Source organism: Mixophyes fleayi, chromosome 4 (genome assembly GCF_038048845.1).
Source record: "Mixophyes fleayi isolate aMixFle1 chromosome 4, aMixFle1.hap1, whole genome shotgun sequence".
NCBI classification, from domain to species: domain Eukaryota; kingdom Metazoa; phylum Chordata; class Amphibia; order Anura; family Limnodynastidae; genus Mixophyes; species Mixophyes fleayi.
In genome coordinates, this window is record NC_134405.1 from 276,851,100 (window position 1) to 276,872,952 (window position 21,853).

At 36.3% G+C, this 21,853-nt stretch overlaps 1 protein-coding gene across 4 annotated transcripts in view; it reads right to left on the reverse strand.

Annotated features, from left to right (window-relative positions):
• Positions 1–3,294: 3,294 nt before the first annotated feature.
• Positions 3,295–21,853, reverse strand: part of JADE2 (jade family PHD finger 2) — a 363,485-nt gene continuing 344,926 nt past the window's right edge. For all 4 annotated transcript variants that reach the window (XM_075209765.1, XM_075209763.1, XM_075209766.1 and 1 more), the window contains 2 exons: positions 21,120–21,215; positions 3,295–10,006 (listed from right to left, as the gene is read on the reverse strand). In XM_075209765.1, coding sequence (XP_075065866.1) covers positions 9,138–10,006; positions 21,120–21,215 — 965 coding nt within the window. In that variant the 3' untranslated portion in view covers positions 3,295–9,137. The remainder of the gene's footprint in view (positions 10,007–21,119; positions 21,216–21,853) is intronic.

Consider the following 21,853-nt stretch of genomic DNA (forward strand, 5'->3'; position numbering starts at 1 on the left):
CCCTATGTATTTAGATATCTAATGTGCAACCAATCAGTGACTAGCTTTTCATCTGTCTAGTGCAAGTGAAAATTTTATATCTAAATACAGTTTTTGCAAATGAGAACATTTTCATTGTCAAAATACACATAAAAAAATACAAAATGTGTTCATTCTATCACTATAAAGAATTTGATCTGAAACAGTTCATTAATTGCTCCTCTGAAAGCGATTTATATATTAACCTGTACAACTGTAAAATATGAGTGGGGTGTAACTAAACTATAAATAAAAATTGGTGATCACAAAAGTCCAAATAATAATAATAATAATAATAATAATAAGCATTATATTTTAATGATTTTATTTTACTATGCAGTGATACATAGGACTGTAGGTACACTTACCTGGATTTCCATCTTGGCGGTTTTTTATATACAAAATCAGTGTTCCATAGGTACTGTTGTATGAGTCAATTATTTATAATCTAATTCTTTTTCTTCAAGTTTATTTATTTCTGGTACATTATGTACAAATTATATACAGCACTTGTACCTATAAGCTTTGTTTCTGCACCCAGGTCTGACTCCAAGCATCAGTTTTGGGGGTGAATGTTTATCTGTGACTAGTATGTAAGCTTAGAAACAACTTTTTAACTTTAGAACATCAAGGTCAGTGAATTAGTAATGATTTTTCTAGCCCGAACCCTAGGTATATCTTTTGCTTTTTAAAAAAGAGAAGCCAATCCTTATAGTTTAACATAGAAGATAGGCAGATAACGTCTCCCTAGCTGCTGGACTAAGAATCTATCAAGGATGGATATAATGAGAGGCCTTGCTAATCATTTAGTCTGGATGATAGGAGGATAAGAATTTTAGGTATTGTTAGCAAACTTTTCTGGGACTGTTGGTAAAAGCTCTTGTGCATTTAAAGTGCCTTGTAAATGACAGACCAAGGGGTAGAGGTAATCAGAAGTGTTACAGTCGATACAGAGCTGAAAACAATAATTCCACTTTCACTTAGATCACCATTACCCCATACATTGTAGATATCAGTGCAGACCTTTCACCCTGCATATAGTAATGAAGGCTTCCATATCTGTTGGAGATTTGTTTCAGCAAGTAGACAACACAGTTTCAGGAGGTAACTTGCATTAGGATGACAATGACATTAGACGTTTAGAGTAACATTTTCATTCAGAAGAGTACCTTCAAAGCCTGACATTAATAACGTCTTCAACATGGGAGGTTTTTTTAGTAAAAAAAACAGTAAATACAAAAGCTAATCTCTAGATTGCTACAGGATCCATCCTAAGACTTTTAGCAGAATTCAAATAACCTAAGAAGAGACACTTCCCTTCTTAGAAATTAGAATATATAAGTAATTTAATAATGTGTATTGTGCCTTTACGATTGCTTCAAATATAATATAGAAGTCATCTAATAATTTGTATTGTGCCTTTAAGATTGCTTTAAATATAATGTAGAAATTAACAAGAAAAAATAATGAGTATGTGGCAATGTTCTAGGAAATATCTGGAACATGTTTAAATAGCAGATAAGAGAAACGCTGGTAAGAAATAGTTTATTTGAGATAACTAAAATAAACTACTTGTAGGTTACAACTGGTAGTGTTTTAAAATTTCGTTTGCAAGGCTAAAATCATGACAGATTAATAGCCCCAATTATTTTAGACATATGATGCCAGGTGTTATATCTTTTGCTTGCTAGAAAAAGTTCCAGCGTGCTATAAGAACGTGTAATCTTGATTGTAATAAACAGACAAGTCTCTACACACACAAGAGATGGTGTTATGTTCTCTCTGTTCTCCTAACGATCGTAATGCATGCATGCAGAAAAGATTCCATTCTTTGTGTAAGGGACTTAGATTCAATCCAGGGATAGCATACGATGGATTTGACAGAAAAGACTTCACCTTAGACTCATTTTGACTGAATAAAGATGATCCCTCAAGTGTTGTAGAACTAAATGCATATTTAAGAATATAGCCAATATAAGACTACAAATGTACCTAGAAGATCCTGAAGATGCTATAGATCAGTTCTTTCAAAACAGCTGGAGCATTCCCAAGCCGCAAAATATTAGAAAACCCAACACAGGTATAAAATGCCGTCTTGTACTAATGTCAAGCATGAGTCATCAAGAGATTATAAACGGATTATGTAACCTTTGCTCCTTTAACTCGAAGAATTTAGATTCAAAGGATAACGATTCTTGAAATAATTTTGTTTAGTCATCTGAAACATACAGGGGACCAGAGACTAAACATTTTTCTTGCTACTAAATAAAGATCAGTACCAGCATGAGAAAAGGGATTAATACATCCTTGTTTATCTGGGTAATATATAGTTTCAGTTTGGGATATAACTAACTTCCGGGAAAAGAAGAATCAGAATGTTCCCAGACTGGCATGAACAGGAACTTTATAAACTGCATGTCGGCAAAGCTGCACCCATTTAATACTTTCTTACTGTAACGTGCCAGTATGCTGTGTTCAATCAGGTGGAAGTCAACCTTTCCAAAAAACATGTGCATAATCAGAGCATTCTTCAAAAACACTATCCAACATCACAGAAGCTAAAACTGCAGAAGATTGAAATCAGCTGGAGATGGAGCACATGATGTATCTCCGGTGATCCAGTCCAGGGTTTTGGAGGCACTCAGGGATGTCACAATGATTGTTGGAATCAGAAATTGGTGTGGGATCTTGTTAAAAATGTGTCTTATGGAGGGGATGATAGCAAGTACATGTATGGGATCTATTATCCAGAAATCCATTAACCACGAAGTTCCAAAAACCAGAGGGTAAAAAAGCAAAAAATGACTGCTGTTTGTAGATTAGGTTCTATATACATAATACCATGTGAGGAGCACGGCTAAACAACTTAATGAGAAAGAATTACTGGGAAACAGAACAGTAAATGTATTTTAGTGTGTATTAAGCATGATGCCCTCAATTCTGAAAAATTCATTATTGTTTTAAAATCCCTTACCTTGAAAAACTCCCAAGCATTCCAGATAATAGATACAATACCTGTATATTGTATCTGTAAAGTTATCTGATTGGCTACACCTAATCCATATTATGACTTTTATTTTATTGAATTTTTGTATTTTATTTATTCTTTTAATGTTTCTCATCACCTGAAAACATGTCATTTTCAGCTTAGATTTGTATGCAAACGTCAATTTTACAGCTAAATATTATTAAAAAATGTAATTTTGTAAGTTTTCCCGCTAACACACTGCTTTTTCTTTTCTCACAATGTTTAACACTGACAACATAACTCAGATATACACATAAAACATTGCTTTATTAACTGTATTTGCAATCACATCGAAAGAATGCAAAAGGAGCAATGGGCTGTGGTCCCATGTGTCTTAAAGCAAATGGAAAACATTGGCAGACAAAACTATTCCAAGCAACACAAACTGCATGCATATACAGTAACACTGAACAAGTTCCATATATTATATTGCTGTAAGGATTGCCTAACATGGAAAATGTACAAAAAGGAGAAATAGGTCTTTGCATTAATGAAAAATACATTTTTTCCCATCTACAAAGGAATTTCTAATACAAGAAAATAAATATCGCAACATAAGCCAAAAATAATTTATAATTGCTCTTTTCAATATATTTTCAATATTTCTCTTTATATTAACAAATGGCACATCACTTTTATTTTTTTCTTAAAAAACAAAGACAGGAGTGTTTTCCTCCTGTGACATTCATATAGTTTTCTGCATCTGATGTGATTAAGTACTGTTTCACTTGTTGAATTGAGAAAGTAGACAGAATTTTCCTTAAAGAACAACCGGTAACTCCATACTGTGGTAGGGGTAATATATAGGTGACCGTGGATCTGTATTCAGATATATCCAGGTGTGAGCTTACCTACTTATTACAAAAAATTACACCGGATTGAAATTAACGATTTTGGTTTTATTGTAAAGAAAATTTAGTTGGGATTTTTTCCCCATATCTGCTAAAATAATATTAAATGAGTTAAAACAATATGTAAATGTTTTTATTTAGGAAAAAAGAGTAGCTTCTCATACAGTGGATCAGCAATTTATATTCATGTGTTTTTTTATTTGGAAGCAATCTGACGGAGCAAAGTCTTGCAAAATTTACTGGAGACAGTTTTAAAAAAAGTGCTCCAAGTACAGCTTTGTGATTCGGGTAAGCATATAAAAAATACTTCAATCCCCCCCGAAGTATCGCCACGCTAAAACTATTACCGTTATTACAGTAATAGTGTGTGTAATTACCGTTGTTACGGTAGTGCTAACGCCGGCTTTTTACTCACAGCTCCCTGAGCTGCGAACAGAAAGCCGGGTTAATATTACCGTAATAATGGTAATATCTATAACGCGCCGGTACTTCGGAGGGAATTAAATTCCCCCCTAAAACTTGTGGATCATGAAATATTCAATGGGATGCCTAAATGGTAAATATTTTACAAATCTTTAACAATTATCAAAAATAGATATTTTGTCTTATTTTGAATAAGCAAGTTCAAAAAAATTTGCTTGATTATTTTAGGTTCCTTTGTGTTTCAACCACAGTTTTGAAAAATAATGAAAAAGGTTGTAGCGGAGTGCTGTAATGTGCTGAGACATAGGTATGCTCATTTCTAAAGACAGTCAAACCCTCATTTCACATAATTAAACCACTGAAACCAATTTACAATTGACCACAGTGGTTTATTATGTTAAACAGCTTGCTCCAGCATGTATATACACAAAGTGGACTTTTTCATAACAAACCACATCTTTACAGTAAAACAAAATGTTAACTTGAGGTAACATCATATGTATCCTAATCTGAGAAAATATAGCCAGTGTGTACAGTATTTTAGAACATTTACAGTACTAAAACATGATTACTGTACTGAACACTTACAGTAATAAACAACCACAGCAAACTAGTGCACAGCACTAAATACTGTACAGGAAAAGTGTTGTGGTGTGAAATGTAGGAAAAGATAGTTTAACATCAGGACACACTGAAATATATTAGGGAATAAGGGGACCGCCGTGCAAAGTGTAAAATGTCAGAAGATACATAAAATCAGGGGATGTAAAACGATGGTTTGACTGTATCAGTTGGCTATATCCTATTGGACAAAATAGGATAATAGAATAGAGCTGCATCTAACTACAGTCCTAATGCAGAGATAAATCAATTTGGCCATGTCTAAAGGCCCTCTAGGCTAAATTCTGTAATTCAGCATCAACCTTCAATTATGTCTTGCAAAACAGTGCCAGATGCATTATTTTCTTACTGCAGATAAACATTCAAAATAAAAAGAAAATACCAGTATGCTTTATTAATTTGCCATCATAAATATGGAATCTGGATAGCCAAGTTGACAAAAAAGCTGCACACAGTGGAGGTAGCCATTTTTTGTTCAGTCTAACAGTTTACCTCATGTCACCAGTTTAGTAAAAATTGGTGGCATGAAGCACTTCATGATTCAGTGATATCAGTTCTTAATGAATTGATAAGCTGAAGATTGCTTCTGCCCACATAATGGCTGTTTCCCCTGTGTGTAGGTGACAGGTCCACTTTAATAATGATACAAAATGATGAAACTGGTTGTTCTTTAAAGAAATTCTCAAACTGTTTTTTTTCTGTACTGATCAGGCAAGTAACACTAGAAGCAGGTCATGAAGCAGTGTTTTGTGGGTATCTTTTAACCATAGTTTAACTGAAGCACACAGAAGCGAGAACAATTAAATGCAGCATATTACTTATTGGTATGAAACCTATACTAGTAACTGTATCGAACATCTACCAAGCATGTAAAGTTGAACTAGTCCTAAACTGTATTTAACATTGTTCTTTAATACAAACCCTTCATTGGCTCTTGCAGCATTGAATCTAGGAGCTTATTGAGCTTGGTGGATTCTGCTAGCTACTAACAGCCATCTGAATTGTTTGGCTCCATCTGCTGTCTTGCAACAGAGTCTATTGTGAAATTATTGATCACCTCACATGTTAATTTGACTTCTTACATAAAATGTCAGTGTAACTCTGTTATGTTTATCTTCATTATTGATTCATTTATTTTTATACTTTTATAAAATTGGCTACAGGAACCAATTATTTAAAAAGGGTATATCGGAGACCCTTTAAGTTGCTGGTATTGCTGAAAAGGACTTTTGAGAAAAGCTTTAACTGATAAAATAAAGAGTTGTTTATCAAAACAGCAGGAGGCGCTGTCGTCACAGACTTCACATCTCATTTACAGTAAGCTTAGATTCTCTGTGGGTTGTTGTGAGCTCACGTTTTAAATAACTGCTATGTATGTGTTTTTCACCAAATATTTGCTTAAAATCCATGTAGTATGTAATTTTTAGTCATGTAGAAGTGTTCTTTGGCATCCATTGAATGGTTTTTGTTTGACATACATCATATCTGGTGTATCTTTTGCTTTCGTGAAAAGCTACAGGTTTATGGGTTACAGAAATGCCTCGTGTTTGAAGCAAAAAAAAAAAAAATTTCTTTTTTTTGCTGTTTTCATTTATTGGACTTGTGTTTTTACCTGAGCTCACCCTGGGGTCACACCAATTGAAAAATATCAAATATATCAGTGACCATTAAAGGAAAAAAATGAGATGTGCATGCCTGAATATCTGGCTGTCTGAAGAAAAAAACACTTTTTTTAAGGCTTAGAAGAGACTGTGGTCTGGTAGCTAATACACTGATCATCCTTACTGGTCATCAATGCTTATTTTTTGTCATGTCCCAGTAAAAAAACAAACAAAATTTGTTTACACTGTTACCGGTAACAGTGATATATCTTCTTGTTGCCCTCATATCTATATGGGCTGGATGACAAAACTGAGCTCACCTATACATGTTAGCAAAGGCAAAAATGATTGTCCTTCCATGGAAAGACATAAAACATGGTCACACACTAAATTAAACACTATTACTATGCAATAAAGGGGAGGGGGTTATTTTACATTGTTTTAGAACACAAACCGGCTACATAAAGCCTTGACTTGAATTTTTACAGATCTCTCAAAAAATTGAAGTGCAAACGAGATAAAGACCTGAGACATATACATCTATACATCTGAAGCAAATGTAGATACAACAATGAACAACGTTTGAAGCTGGTAGTTGGTGCTAACCCTGTGAAATGAGTACGTTTTTAACAGTAATGACGTGACCCTAATAGTGAATGGTCATCATATAGAAAGGGTTCTGAAAATTGGAAGCGCTGTATTAGCTCTCAGTTTCAATGTTTGGTAAGAGTTATTATTGTACATTAGCACAATGGGGTCCATTATCTCCTAAGTAGATACAGCTTAATAGCACTCTGATTATTGTGTAATATGTACAGTGCAGACCATAAGTATCCCCTAGACAGAGTAGGGCTTAGCTATATTTGGAGTAGAGGAAATATGCTGTTCCTTGGAGTAACTAGGAAGTGCCATTGAGAGTCATTATGGGAAAAAGGTCAAGATGCCACAGTGCAATCCATAGTCAGCGACAGGTCATGTGTGGAGAGTTTATGACAAAACTTGCCATTAGAAAAGTTGGAGGCCCTAAACTGTCACACTAAAGTCAGCAGACTAATGAATAGCAAGACCTTTGCAGAATTTTCCCAATACCAGTGCATTGTGATAAAAATAACACTATAATTAGTGATCTGCAAAATAATGACAAATTAACTTTCATTATTCTTCTCTGTTTCATTGACATTAAATGTCATATGCCACTATTTATATGTGGTCTCTAAAATATTCCTTTCTTACAGTATGATTTTGAGGATAACCTAAAAAGATCTGACTCCCATAGTAAGTAGATACATACATATATACAAACAGACATACGTACATATGTATATATATATATATATATATATATATATATACATACATACACACACATACATGTATGTAAGTATATGTTTGTATCTATACTTACTTTCATGGAGTTCCCTGTGCTAAGTATGCAAATCCAGATAAAATGAATGGTTATCCTTTGTGTGAAGAACTGGGATGAAGACACTTGTGTTAGGATTTTATGTGGACTCTAATGTAGTGACAGGAATCTAATGTGGTATGGCAGGAATTGTAAACCTTTCCCACTCTAGCTGAATTACATTCTTCCAATAAGCAAAGTCAGACATTGTTGTAGACCGACAACAACGGGAGTGTTGAAGTTTGCCCATAATTACATTATGCAATTTATAGTTGTAAAACTATTTGTAATGAGATACATAAGAATGAAACACACACAAGAACACTAGTAATTGAGAAACCAGTGTTGATGGTACATTATCTCCCTTATGAGAAAACACATGGTTGGTTTAAAATGTTTTGTTACAAAAGTAATGCCTATATTGTCCCCTCTTGACCTGACCACAGAGGTGAAGCCTAATTTATCCACCTGAGCAAGAAAAACCAACCAGCTATTACTGGGCTTAGCTCCAAGAGTTTCCAATAGCCATTTGTATGTTCCATTAACAGACGCAGCAGATGTATTGATAAGGACAGCCTGGACTGGCTCATAGTGCTGCACACTGCTATTTATACGTCTGTCCATGGCCAACAAAGCAGCCTGGACGGAAGATAATGAGTTCAGGATGTTAGCAAAACCTTTACAACAGCTTAGTTGCCTTCCTCTACTTATAAGTGCTTTCTTCAAATAAGCATTTTATTTGTGCTTTATACTATTTTTAGCAATTTGCTTATTTTACTAAATTTTGTGTGTCATTAAATGGTGATGGGAAAGCTTTTAATTCACAATTTACTTTTCTCTTTGTCTTAAAATAATGCCCGTTAACCGCCTATAGCTGAACTCACATCATCCTTTAACATCCTGCTTTGGAATACAAAATCACATGTCCCTAGATGCACACACTTGCATTTAATTGGAGAATGCATGTTAGCTACAAAAGGACATCTGCAGTACTATATCTGTGAGGCTTAAATATGGAGTAGAGAAAGACAACTGTGCTGAAACAACATATATATTACATATATGTGAATATATGTAAAACATATTACATGTTCATATGACAGACACCTCTGTTGAGAGCAGGCATCATTTGGAAATGGCAGTCATATCTTGGTGTAGGCATCATGAAATTATCCAGTTTATTTTCTACTGAATTAAGATGCCATAATGCTCATTCGGACAATGTCGTCATTTGAGGGGTCGAACTGGTTCAGCTGCATTCTTCCTCGACTTGATTCCTCCTCAGAGTCGGTCATTTCTGCATCTGAGTAGTAGCCATCAGTTTCATTGTCCAAATGGGAGTTTTCTTTGGGCATTTCATTACCTCGAAGTCCATTTGCCCTTTCTGGATTCTCACTCTGTGACTCCAAGGTGGCTTTACCCCCCTTTGGTAATCTACACTTCACCATTGTTTTTGGACAACCCAGTGAGTCAGGCACTTTGACAAGAGAATTAGACTCAGGTTGTGCATATGTTATTGTCATTTCACTTTTACTCTGATCTGATAAGCCACGTGAGCCATTGGCCATTAACACAGGTGACTGTACAGAACTCTTCTTTAAAGTCTTTTTCTTACCATGCCCTTTTCTCTCCACTTGTACCTTGGCAACTCCTTTGCCAGTTTTGTTGGGTTTGGGGTTGTGGCTGGAAGGCATCTCAGTATCATCTGACAAATATTTCAGATCATTCCACAGGCTAAGGTCATCCCGTGGACTTTTAAAAATGGTACCCGGGTTATTTATTTGCAGTTTTTTCTTTCCATTCATTCTTGTTTTGCTTTTAACTTTTTTTACTGTCTCCATCTGCTTGAAAGGAGACTTGAGTGAGTTATCCATCATGATGCTTAACAAGGTCTCTTCATCCTGTAACAGCTCCTCAGAAAGAAGACCTGAAGTATCATTCTCCTGGTGACCATTATTCAAGGCCCACTGACTCATTGTCACGTTCTCAGTGGTAATTTGAACTGGTTGAGCTAACCAGCTGCTAAAAAATGTTCCATCTATTGGGAATGATGATGACAAATCTGAAAGAACAAATACACCAACATCAAAAATATTTTAATACATTTTTACAGTATATATTAACATAGCAAAAAGTAGTTAGAGCCATATTAGTCCAATTGTGGTAATAATAATAATAATAATAATAATAAGTAATAAAATTGTAATAATCTGTCAACCCTTTCTATAAAAATGTCTTACTTATGTTACCTTTCATTCTTTAGTTTCAAATTGTGACCGTTTGTTCTAGAAATCCTCTTATTTTAAAAAAAAACCTGTCATCCTGAACTTTAGTAATAGATTTGATATGCTTGAATGTTTATATCATATCACGTATGTCCATTCCCTCCTCTGAGCTGTAAATGTTCAAATCTTGAAGTCTTTCCTGTATAAATATATTATGCAGCTTAACCATTTTAGTAGCCTTTTTCTGAATTTTTACCACTTTATTATCTTTCTTTATTTTTTAAGGCCTCCAGAACTGTACACAGTACTCAGTGATGTTTACCAGTAGCCTATTAAACAGCGAAATAACCTCCTCCTTTCCTGCTACTAATAACTCTTTCTATACAACCATGTACCCTACTGGCTTTTCCCACTGCATGACCATATTTCTTGCTTACCTTCATGTCATCTGAAGCCATAGCTCCCAAACTTGATTTCCTCTGTTATTCTTAATAATATATTCCCATTCATTCTACATTATTCTTTGAGATATTTGGATCTCACATCAATTATTTTATATTTTAATGTAATAAATCTACAATTCCACACCTTAGTCCATTCCTCTAAATTTCTCCAAATCACTACTAATTTGATTTGTTCCCCTAGGGTATCAACCATGTTTCAAATCTGAGTATCATCTGCTAAAGCATACCTTCCCTTAAGACATAAGTGGGGAGGTCAGGTAGCAAGTAGGGAGAGAGTGTGCCAATGCGATAACGTTACCATGCCCACGCCCCCAACTGTGCAATTTCCACAAAATTGATGAGTCTCCCGGCCATTCTGGGAGAGTAAACAAATATGCTTTGCGGACCACAAGTACTATCACTAATGAAAACATTAGACTAAACGGTACACAGGACCGATCCCTGAACTACACCCACTGGTTAAGTACACCACTCGGTCTCCTGTCCTTTAAGCTAAACCTTTATCCATTGCATTATCTTCCAATTATATCCAAGGATTTTCAGTTCTGAATTCTAGTTAGCATTGGGCATGTTAAAATTTTCAATGAATATCACATTACCATTCTATGACATATCAAGGATTTTCTCTATCAATACTCTATAGTCCGTTCCACATTTTGTCTTGATGGCTTACAAATTGTTTCTATTCGGGGAAAAAAACCCTCTCTCTTCAAATACTCTCAATCCTATCATCAGTATTTATTCACATAACATTTAAAACTGTACCACTTTTCCTTGCCCTGCCACTTATACCAATACACCTATCACTATCTTTAGTGGGGCACTGCAATCTGAGATTTTTTCATCTGCCCCCTTTTACTGATCTAAGTAACCAGTAATGAAACATCTGAACAGCTCACCTAGAAGTAGGATGCAGATTTTTTTTTTTTTAACAATGTCACATTCTTCCAAACTCTCCTGTCTTGACAGACAAATCCAAACAAAGTATTAAAATGGCTGATGCAAAGCATCCTACTGTCCCCCATCCTATAAACAGGATAAGTTTCAGAGAAGCACATTAAGGATTTTACCTGCCCAAGCTCTTTTCCTAACATACAAAATGCAGTCATTATTAGATAACTCATTGGAACCAACATGTACAGCAACATATATAAAATCTCATCATCTATCTCTCTGAGCAGTAGCTTCTGGCAGGCATCTTAACTCTCTGTTTCCTTCAAGACCAACTCTGAGACCAAGACCTCTTACAATACAATCCCCTATGAAAAGTTTAACTCATTCCATAGACTCTTGCAGCACATTACTGTTTAGAGAAACATCAACTTTCTAATAGTTTGTACGCCTCCCCAGCCGGAGCCACAACTTCAGTATAACTTATATGCTCAGTAAAAGCATAAAATGAATTATAGAAATGCAGAGTTGGTCGGACATGTCTACAATCCCCAGTCCTAACTCTTCCAGATTCTACAGTATTTCAAACTGCTTTATTCCTAGGTCGTCTCTAATTCAGGGGTGACTGAGACAAACAAATTGTTTTTATTTCTGACTGTATTGTAGTATTTTCACTCTACAAATGTGAGAACGGTTTAGAGATTGGACAATTCTTGCTACACAATGTTACACGACATAGAAATATCATACAGTCATCGTATGGCACTAAAGTAGACCTGTGTACAATAACAATGATATTAAAGGTTTACTAAATCTAAGTAAACTTTAAATAAAATGTAGGTAAATGATTTTAACTTACGCCACAAACAAATGTTAAATAAAATAAATTAAAACTACTCAATTCTCTTTTCGTTGCATATCTGCTCCATTTGGATATGTATGTGTTCCATACATTACACGTTGTTACAGAATATTACTCATCTGGGATGCAGCTTTCCCTCTGGTGAGTCCTCTGATATCAGCCACATCCCATTGATGTTCTCCTTGCACCTCCTGAGCTAGGCCTTTTCATACAGGCAGCATGCTGTACAGATATGAGGAGAGCATTAATGGACTGTGTAAGACATTGGGTGATCTGTGGGATCAGGTAAAATACCAGGCCCTAGGTAAGAAAAATTCTGTAACATAAATCTTATGGAACTCAATCCAAAATAGAATTTTCACTTTTGTTATCCTTTTATTTAAAAAAAAATAGAAACAATACCCTCCACCTTTGGCTTTAATATTACTTGGTTCAGTTTAAAGATAACTTTAAAGTGTTGCTATTTTGTCACACTTGAAATCAATTCGTTTTGCCAAATTGCTTGCAATATTGCACTTGTTTTGTCAAAGTGGTGTTATTTTTTTCAGAATACATAAGTTATATAATAGTTTTAAACATGATTACACCCCATCTCTGCACTACTCCACTTTTATATAACATACATTATCAGAGCTTCAAAACTATTTTCTTGCCCATCTTCCAGGATTTTATACAGTTGGCTGTACTCCCCTGGTCCAATTAGGCAGAACTTACTCCTAAAGACAGTGGTGCCCAAACTTTTGCAGTTAAAAGTATCCACACTTTTTTCAAGGCATCCCTCCAAAATAATTACCGAGCAGTGCTGTTTTATAAGTAGTTGGGTCAAAAAAACATAATAAGTATTTAGGTCAGGACAGAAATACTTATTTAGTTGTATGCAAAAATAATACACATAAATCCAAGGGAAAAGAATATTATATCTTTTTTTCAATTATATTTCTGTCAAAAATATAAGTTACAGCTAACTCACACTGTGCCCTCTTTCATCTCCACAAACCTACCAATCCGACGGCGCCCGGGACCCAGCATCCTCTGCTCCCCACTTTCTGTGTCTCTCTCTTTCTTACCCCCACTTTGTGACTGTCTATACAAAATAATAGCTGTAGGAGGAGGATTAATGAGCTACACCGAAATCTCAAGTTAAGGAATCTGAGGGCAGAAAGCTTTATAAGGCGTTTATTGTAAGTTGAACCCAGCCCTCCACCTCATGAGGCAGCTTACGCAGTGAGTACTACGCAAGTTTGTGTAGCACATCTTGCATGAAATAATTCTAAGCATGCCCAGAACGTGGGAGCACGCATATATGCCCATGCAGATGTTTGGGATTCTGTCACTTATGCATTCCTGCACCTGGATAGCCGGGACAGGGCATTCTAATGCAGGTCGAGTACAGTAAGGGCAATTGCGAACAGATGCAGACTAGAAAAAATATGTATATACACCTGAGAAAGAAATATTATATGTGGGTGGTCAGTTGCAAATATAAACAGCAGATGATGATAATGGTCTTCGGCAGTAGTGGACCTATTGTAAATGGTTACTTGTGATTGCTGCTTTCTTTATCACTTGGACACATATTATGCTTTTGTGTGTGTGCTGAAGGAAAACATTTTTTATTACCCGAGAAGGGGAGTTGTTCCTGCTATACTAGAGAGCTTTTTTATTTTACATTTTATTGATGCCTAATAGCGAATGCAATTGTTGTATATAATACAAATGGATAAATACATGGACACCAGTGCCTAATGTAAACTGTGCGCATATGCCACTGGTGCCGATGCATACTGTTCAGCATATGGGCCTAGATACATTTTTACGATCAGCTTTTTAAACATAAATTATGCCCTGTTTTGAAGCCAATTGTGCATCAGTCCCCATGTGTTTATTATGGTATGGCAAAGGGAACTGACACAGGCTACACACTCCAGTATATCCTATGTCTGATTCAAAAGAAGCTATTCCAACTCATCCTTCACTAAGTATCTGTCTGTTCTCAGGATAAGGAGGAATATACAGATTTATTATTTCCTGGTTTTAACAGACCCCTATTTTTTGCCATTATAGTGTTGGGACTGTGAGTTCTTCAAAATGAAGTCTAATTATGTCATCTTTGGAAAACACAGACTTTTTGTGATCCCAGTGTAAGGAAGCTTAAGGTAGGTATTTGTAGTCCTACTGAATGAAGCATTACTGTCTCTAGCAAAAGTTGTCTTCTTGGGTGAAGAATGTGGGTGATACATTTAGAATTAGTACAGAGAGGGTTACATTTTGGGAGGGCTAGATGGAGCTCAGATTAGCAGCAGCTTTTCTTTTTGTAAGCATGTACAGACTGTACAAGACTGTTAGCTTATCTCATGTTTCTTGACATTTTTGCTAAGAGGGCACTGTGGTTAAGAAACTGGTCTAAAACTTTTGTTTGGTCAAAATCTTCAGGACAATTAAAACATCCTTATAGAAGAATACCACCCCACAAGATAAGCAGTGTAATTTTAGATCATATGCTGAAAGAGTTGCTATTTGGTCTACAGCCTATTACTGTATTCCACATAAATGAAGTGATCATATTTACAGCATTTATGACTTTCCCATGGCCTGAACATGCAATCCTGGATCTTGCTAGATGTCTTAAAATAGGCATTCATAGGACAACACATTATTTGCCTCTTTGAAGGTCCAAAACAGGAGATGGAAGCCATTTCCCCCACCTATATTTCTAGGTGTAAACTAGCTTCCAAACACACTCTACCAGAAGCAGGCAACTAAGGTGAAGCCACTCTCAAATCAGTAGCCTGGCCTGCATTACACACTTTCATTTAGCATTATCATTTGGATATATATGCAGCAGCCCATGCCACCTTTGAAACAAATGTTCTTTTGGCAGTCACTTCTCTTTATGGTGGCTTGAAAATGCTGGAATAGATAGCCAGGAAAGAGAGAAATTGTTTAAATTGCTAATTGCAATTTTTTTCATAGCCATCAAGTACAACATTCTATTTCCCTGTTGTGTGTTAAGGTAGGTTTTGTGTAGCTTTCAAGGTAGTGGCAAAGACTAAAGTTATAAAGATGGGTTTTTAAAGTTGTAATGTCAGCCAACTCACAACCCTTTCTGTCCACACTAAAAAGCAAGCTTTGGGTGCTCTTGACCTATAGCAGTCCCTTTTCCTTTACAACTGAATCTGCTCACCAGTACTCTTTTTCCCCCATGACATTTGCATGGAGTTTTAGGTGTTTATCACTCAAAGTTACAAAACAGACAAATGTAGGAGGAGGGTGCAAGGTCAGATACTACAGGGTCAAGGAGCAGATCAAGATCAGTGTACCAATTCAAAAGGAAATACAAAAGTCAAATCAGGTACCGAGGTAAGGGCAGGCCACAAGGTCAGGTCTGGAACAAAGCAAAAGGTCAGGGCTGGCAGAGTTTAATTGTGGCCAAGAATTCAGACAGGTACACAAAATATAGCAAATAAACAAACAGCACTTGAACCTATAACAGGTAATGAGACTATGAAAAAGCCCCTATTACACAGTCAGCAAGTGCCAATCAGTAGAGTCAGTGGTCGTGTGACTGTCTGTCAAGCCAGAAGCACCCAACCTCAGCCATTTGTGTGCCTACGGAGATGCAGCCTGCGGAGGCACATAAGCTCTAGCCAAAAAGGTGCACACCTGCCCGGTCAGAACCACAACAGTACCCCCCAGGGGTGCTTTTCTGTGAAACGGCTTATGAAAGTGTTCTAGATGAGTTTGAAGTTCCTGATAGATAACCTGAGTTTTGCAGCAAAGTTTATGCTCAAAGTAAAACTATAGATTCTGCCTCAAGAATGTATAATAAATGAGGTACTATAAGGAAAAAGGATCTGGAGTAACTATCACAAACACAGAAAAATGGTGAATTATCAGTGGATGAATTTAGATAATTGTTATGAGCAACACTGCCCAGGACAAATAATTGGACCAATCGGATTAATGATCAGCCACATACCATCTTAGATATTGTTCCAATGACTGATTGGTGCGTTCCATCTGACCATTACCGTCTGACCATTACTGCGGATGAAAAGAAGAAGAAAACGATAGTTCAGTACCCTGACAATTTCCAGAATTTTGAACTAAATTGAGCTCTTCTGTCGGAAAGGATGTTGACAGGTATATGTTGAATAAAAAGGGAAACTAAATCGTTGGCATAAATTAGCTGCAAACGTTTTACAAAGTGATTCATCTGCTAAAGGGACCTACCAGTACCCAAATCAGTGTATCACTTTGACGGGGGTCATTTTATAATAAAACCCTTAGAAAAATGGGTCCAAGATTTTGCACAAAGCTCACAAGAATTAACATACTCTTTGGCATTTCTTTAAAGACAGACTTGAAAAGTAAAGTGATGAATTTTTAGATTCCAGGATGACATGGCAATCTGGAACCCTGCATCACGATAGGACATATTTTCTAGAACAAAAAGCAAATTAGGAGGGTTTCCTACAGGAGATTGGTCTTGGTCTTGTTGAATCTGGAGAGACAAGTCATAGGTTTAGGCAGCAATGATCTGTGACTTGGGTATGTTAGGAAGAATCCTCGCAAAGTTCAGTATGTTCAAGAAAGAAGCAGTGGGATAAAGGATCAGCTTTCAGGTCCCTGACCATGGGCTGTAGCTGAATCATGAGAAGAATAAAGACAATCTTGCCTGATGAGAATTCAGTTTCTTGGCTATTTCAATACAGTCAAGATTTTAAACAGGGATGATGTTGGATGCTCACTTCTAACCAGTTATTTTTAACAGTGACATAATTAGGACTCTGATAATCAATGCAGGGCCTAACCCCCCATTTTTGACAAAAAAGGATCATGCAATGGCAGGTAATGTGGTTGGTCTCTTTGCTTCAGTATATTCTTTTGTAGTCTTGGATTCTGGACCTGAAAGGGTATAAATTGTACTCTTGGGGGCAGGGTTCCGTGAATTAAATAAATAGGACAATCATACAACTTATGAGGTGGTAATACCATGTAAATTGACAGAAGATTAAGGGAAAGGAGACAGGAGTATGGTTTGTCCTCTGCGCCAACTCCATTTATCCTGCAATCTTCAAGCCTCTTCCATTCACCATTTAGGTAAAGATGCATGGTAAATATCTTGCAAACAACATCAGTGTACTTCTGATATTGTATAGGGTACGCCTCTAAAGGCAATGCAAACTGGAACGACATGCAATGTTTGTGACATTAGGAACACCATTTAATAATATCCGCCATAATCCATTCAACAACTGGGTTATGATTATGAAACCAGAACAAAAACAGTACCACATTAAAAGAGGGTAAGTTAAATAAATATAAATATATTTTTTTATATGAATAGTACAACCTCACAACTGGTGTTCTTAGGAAAATCACTCCATTACATAATAGTCTCTCATCTAGAGCATAGACGTTAAACAGGGGCATCTTCAGGAACACACTGTAGGGCTGATGCTGTCCTTTAAAGAAAAAAAGAAAGCGCACCAAAAATGAGTGCATTTCTGCCCATATGCAGATCTGTACACAGATCAAGATGTTCCTACCTCTGTATCAGCAGCATATGCGCCTGGTGTACGACAAATCATCATCATCAGTGAATACTTGTACCTGCCCTATAGCAGGTGCAAAAGGAACGCCTCTTATATATACGTGTTTCAGGCAAGTCTGCATGAGCCAGATTTGTGTAAACACACCTTCACTGTACAGAGCCCCCTGCACTGACTCTCTCAGCGCATGTAGGCTTAAATGCCAAGATCACAGAAGTCTGCATGCAGAGCGATTTAACACAAGATATGCTACGAAAACTAAGATATGTCCCAATCTGTATTAGCCCCTGTATCTTTAAACTCTTAACAAATGAGAAATCATCAAAATTGAGAAGTGCACCACAATCCAGAAAGGCATAACTAGATTTAGAAGAATATTTGCATGACATTTCAACTGGTAAATATAATGTATAAATTTTAGGAGAAAATATTTACTTGCCTAGATGAGCTTTCCCAGGCCCATCTAGGCACTAGTTTCTCTTTTCCCTTGAGCAATTCTTAACAAAATTACTATTTTGTGCACAACACATACATAGCCCTACAGAACAGCAGTATTGTTTCTCCTTGGATGTTAAAATCAAGTCCCCAATCTGCAAAGTCTTGTCCTAAATGGTGAATGGAAGAGGCTTGAAGATTGCAGGATAAATGGAGTTGGCGCAGAGGACAAACCATATTCCTGTCTCCTTTCCCTTAATCTTCTGTCAATTTACAGCTACACAGCTGACTCCAAAGATGCATGGGTAAGGTAATAGACTAAACAGTCTTTGACAGATTTGAAAAGATGTAAGTGGAACTGGTTGTGAAAGACTAGATCAATCTAGCAGCTAACAGTGGCCTTACGACAGAATTCTGCACTACATTCTTCAGGGGTTTTACAGCCCTGTTTAAGAAAATGTAAGTTTGATTATGCTGATAAAGCTATCAGGATGATCATACAAAAGATCTAATGCTTTGAAAAAAAGAAGCTACAGATCTAAGCTTGAGGGAATTCTTGCAAGAGAGATGTCATAGCCCCCAGTCTTTGATCTTCTACACCTGATGCTCTTAATTTAAAGTAGATATCACGTTACAAACATTTTTAAGCAGCTTATGATCCCCTGTGCATTGGTCTGGTTGATTTACCTTAGGTACCAGGACTCGGGCTGGTGATGTATAATGAGGCCTGGTGCATTCTCCTGTATGGCAACCCAAGTGGAAGCTTTTGGACCATTTGTTTCAAAACGTGGAAATTGGTTTGCCAAAACTTGATCTGGACTTGTATCTACATTATGTTTTGGTATTTTTACAATATAATGTCAGACTACCCACAACCCTTTCTGTAAACAGAAAAAAACATGTTCGTCAACAATACTTTTTCCCTTAAGGCTAAATCTGCTCACAAGAACTCTGTTGATCCAGGACTATTGAACAGTGTTTTAGGTGTTTATCGCCCAAGGTCAGAATATAAACAAATTAATGCGGTGAATACATGGTCTTATATTATAGGGTCAGGGAGCAGATCAATAATCAATGCTAAACCAGAATTAGTTATCACAACAGACATCAGTGAACAAAATCAGAAGGAAAGAACAACTTCAAAATAGGCACTAAAGCCAGGGCAGGCAATATTTAATCCGGTCAAGGATTCAGGCAAGGCTGATAGACAGAATATTGCAACTAATGATACATCACTTGACCTCTTAACGGCAATAAGTGTACGAACAAGCCCCTCTCAAGGGCCAATATGAAGACATGAATGAGTTCTGTAACCACACATCGCGTTGCACCCACCTAGCAACCTGTGTGCACCCCCAAAGATGCAGCAGCCGGCGAGTAGCATGAGCCGTGGCTGAGAGGGCATGTACACGCCCAGTCAGAACCCTAAGAAAAATCGCAGTAAGAATTCTTACATAAGTTTTGTCTTTAGGAGCTTATCTCATCTTCCCTAGTGGACCAGAAATTACAACCCACTCTCTATAATCCTGTACTGGATGGCCAAGAGAAAAAAAAATAACAGTAAGTAATCAAAACAATTTCTCTTTTTTGTTAAGATCATAGTTGACACAATGATTGAAACCAGACTATCCAGAGATCAAGAAAATGAGAAATTCTAGACAGTTGTGATTTGAACACCCCTATTAATAGTACTAGGTCTATTGAGCAATTGAAGTGTAGTACTGATTTATTCAAAGTAAACCTCACATATAAGTTTAAGTTGCCACTAAATCAAGGTTACAGTTCCTCTGATTCATATAGTCCTGCTTATTTTGTCAAATGGCCATACCATATATTCTAAAGGAGAACTCCACCTAAACATAATATTTTTAGAATAACACCCCACCCCCTCCTCCAAGAGTAGACCTTTGTAGTTTTCTTTGTCCAATCAACTGCGTTTATAAGCTTTAACTTTCCCATGTTTACTTTCCAGTCCTGGAGGGATAAGTATCTCTCAAACCACTAAACTCCCCCCCAAAGTGATTATAAGGGAAAGCATATTTGTTAATGTGGAAATATAATGTTATGTTATATTATAATGTTTAAGTGAAGCTAGTCTTTAAAGGTAAATATAACATACAAATTAGCCTATATAAAAGAGCTACTAATAAAAATCACAAATACACATTGGAAAAATTAGGAGGTCGGCAGAACTGAAAGTATTTAACATGAAATTGAGATTATGGAGAAATGTTTGATAACAGAACAATAATGTACGCTTTTATTTGTAAAAGGTATGGTGAATATAAGGCAACATCTATGTAAGGTTTAGGGGGGAATTCAATTGGCCACATTACTGGTAAAAGTAACGCGGCCTGCGCATTATTACGGTAATAATGTGCTTAATTACTGTTATTAATGTAGTTTCAACGCCAGCATTCTGCTCGCAGCTCCCTGGGGTTAAAATTACCGTAATAACTCTAATACCTTTAACGCCGCACTAATTCGGGGGGAATTGAATTCCCCTCAGTGCCTGTTAATTCAGATACAATAACACATTCTATTGCAAATTACTGTTCTGTTCATAGAAGGAAAAGGGGAAAAGTGGAAAAAAAGACAAGGGTACTAGATAGATTATAATTCTGTTACACTAATATTTTGTTATTATATTATTTACAGTGTACAGTTACAAAAGTAAGCATCACATGTGGAATATAAGAAACACACATAAATATATGTTTTCCCCACCATAGTTCCAGCTTACCCAGCTGTCCCAAAATGGAACCTTTTCCTCTTCTCATTCTTTCCTTCTTTTCTGGACTGCTTGTCTTTTTCCCTTTTGTTTTCTTCCTGGATTTTTCTGTTGAAATAATTTTATTGTTGATAAAATATACAATAATAATATATACAGTCTGTCTTTAAGCTTAAACTTTATAAGTAAAATAATATTGAATGACTAAACCATTAACAGTTAAAATATAAAACAAAAATCTGAAAAAACTCAAGAAAAATCAGTAAAAGTGCCACCATGCCCCTGAACTGCCAACACCACTCCTTGATCCACCCAGCCATGCTTATTTTCTAGCAAGACACAGCCCATTCTCGCCCCCCAAATTAATGATTGCAATGCAAAAATAGGGACATATATGCAATTGAAAACTCTCTAATCTTACAAACCACCAGAGGCTGGTTAACTAGTGCAATGATAGATGAGAGACACACATACCTTTGCAAGTCTGCAATATAATAGCAAATAGAAGGAAGGCAACAAAGGGGAGAGAAATAAATATAACTCCCAAAATGGACACTTGAGATTCAGTACACAAAGCTACAAACATTGCAAAACACCATGGACCTGATTTAAATCGAAACACTAAACAAAAAGATCACAGAACATGAGCGTAGTTCCGACCATATTCAAATCCAAGTGATCTCAAGATACGTTTCAATTTGAAGTTTGGGTGTAAACGTTAGTTGCCATGTTAACAGACAGAACAG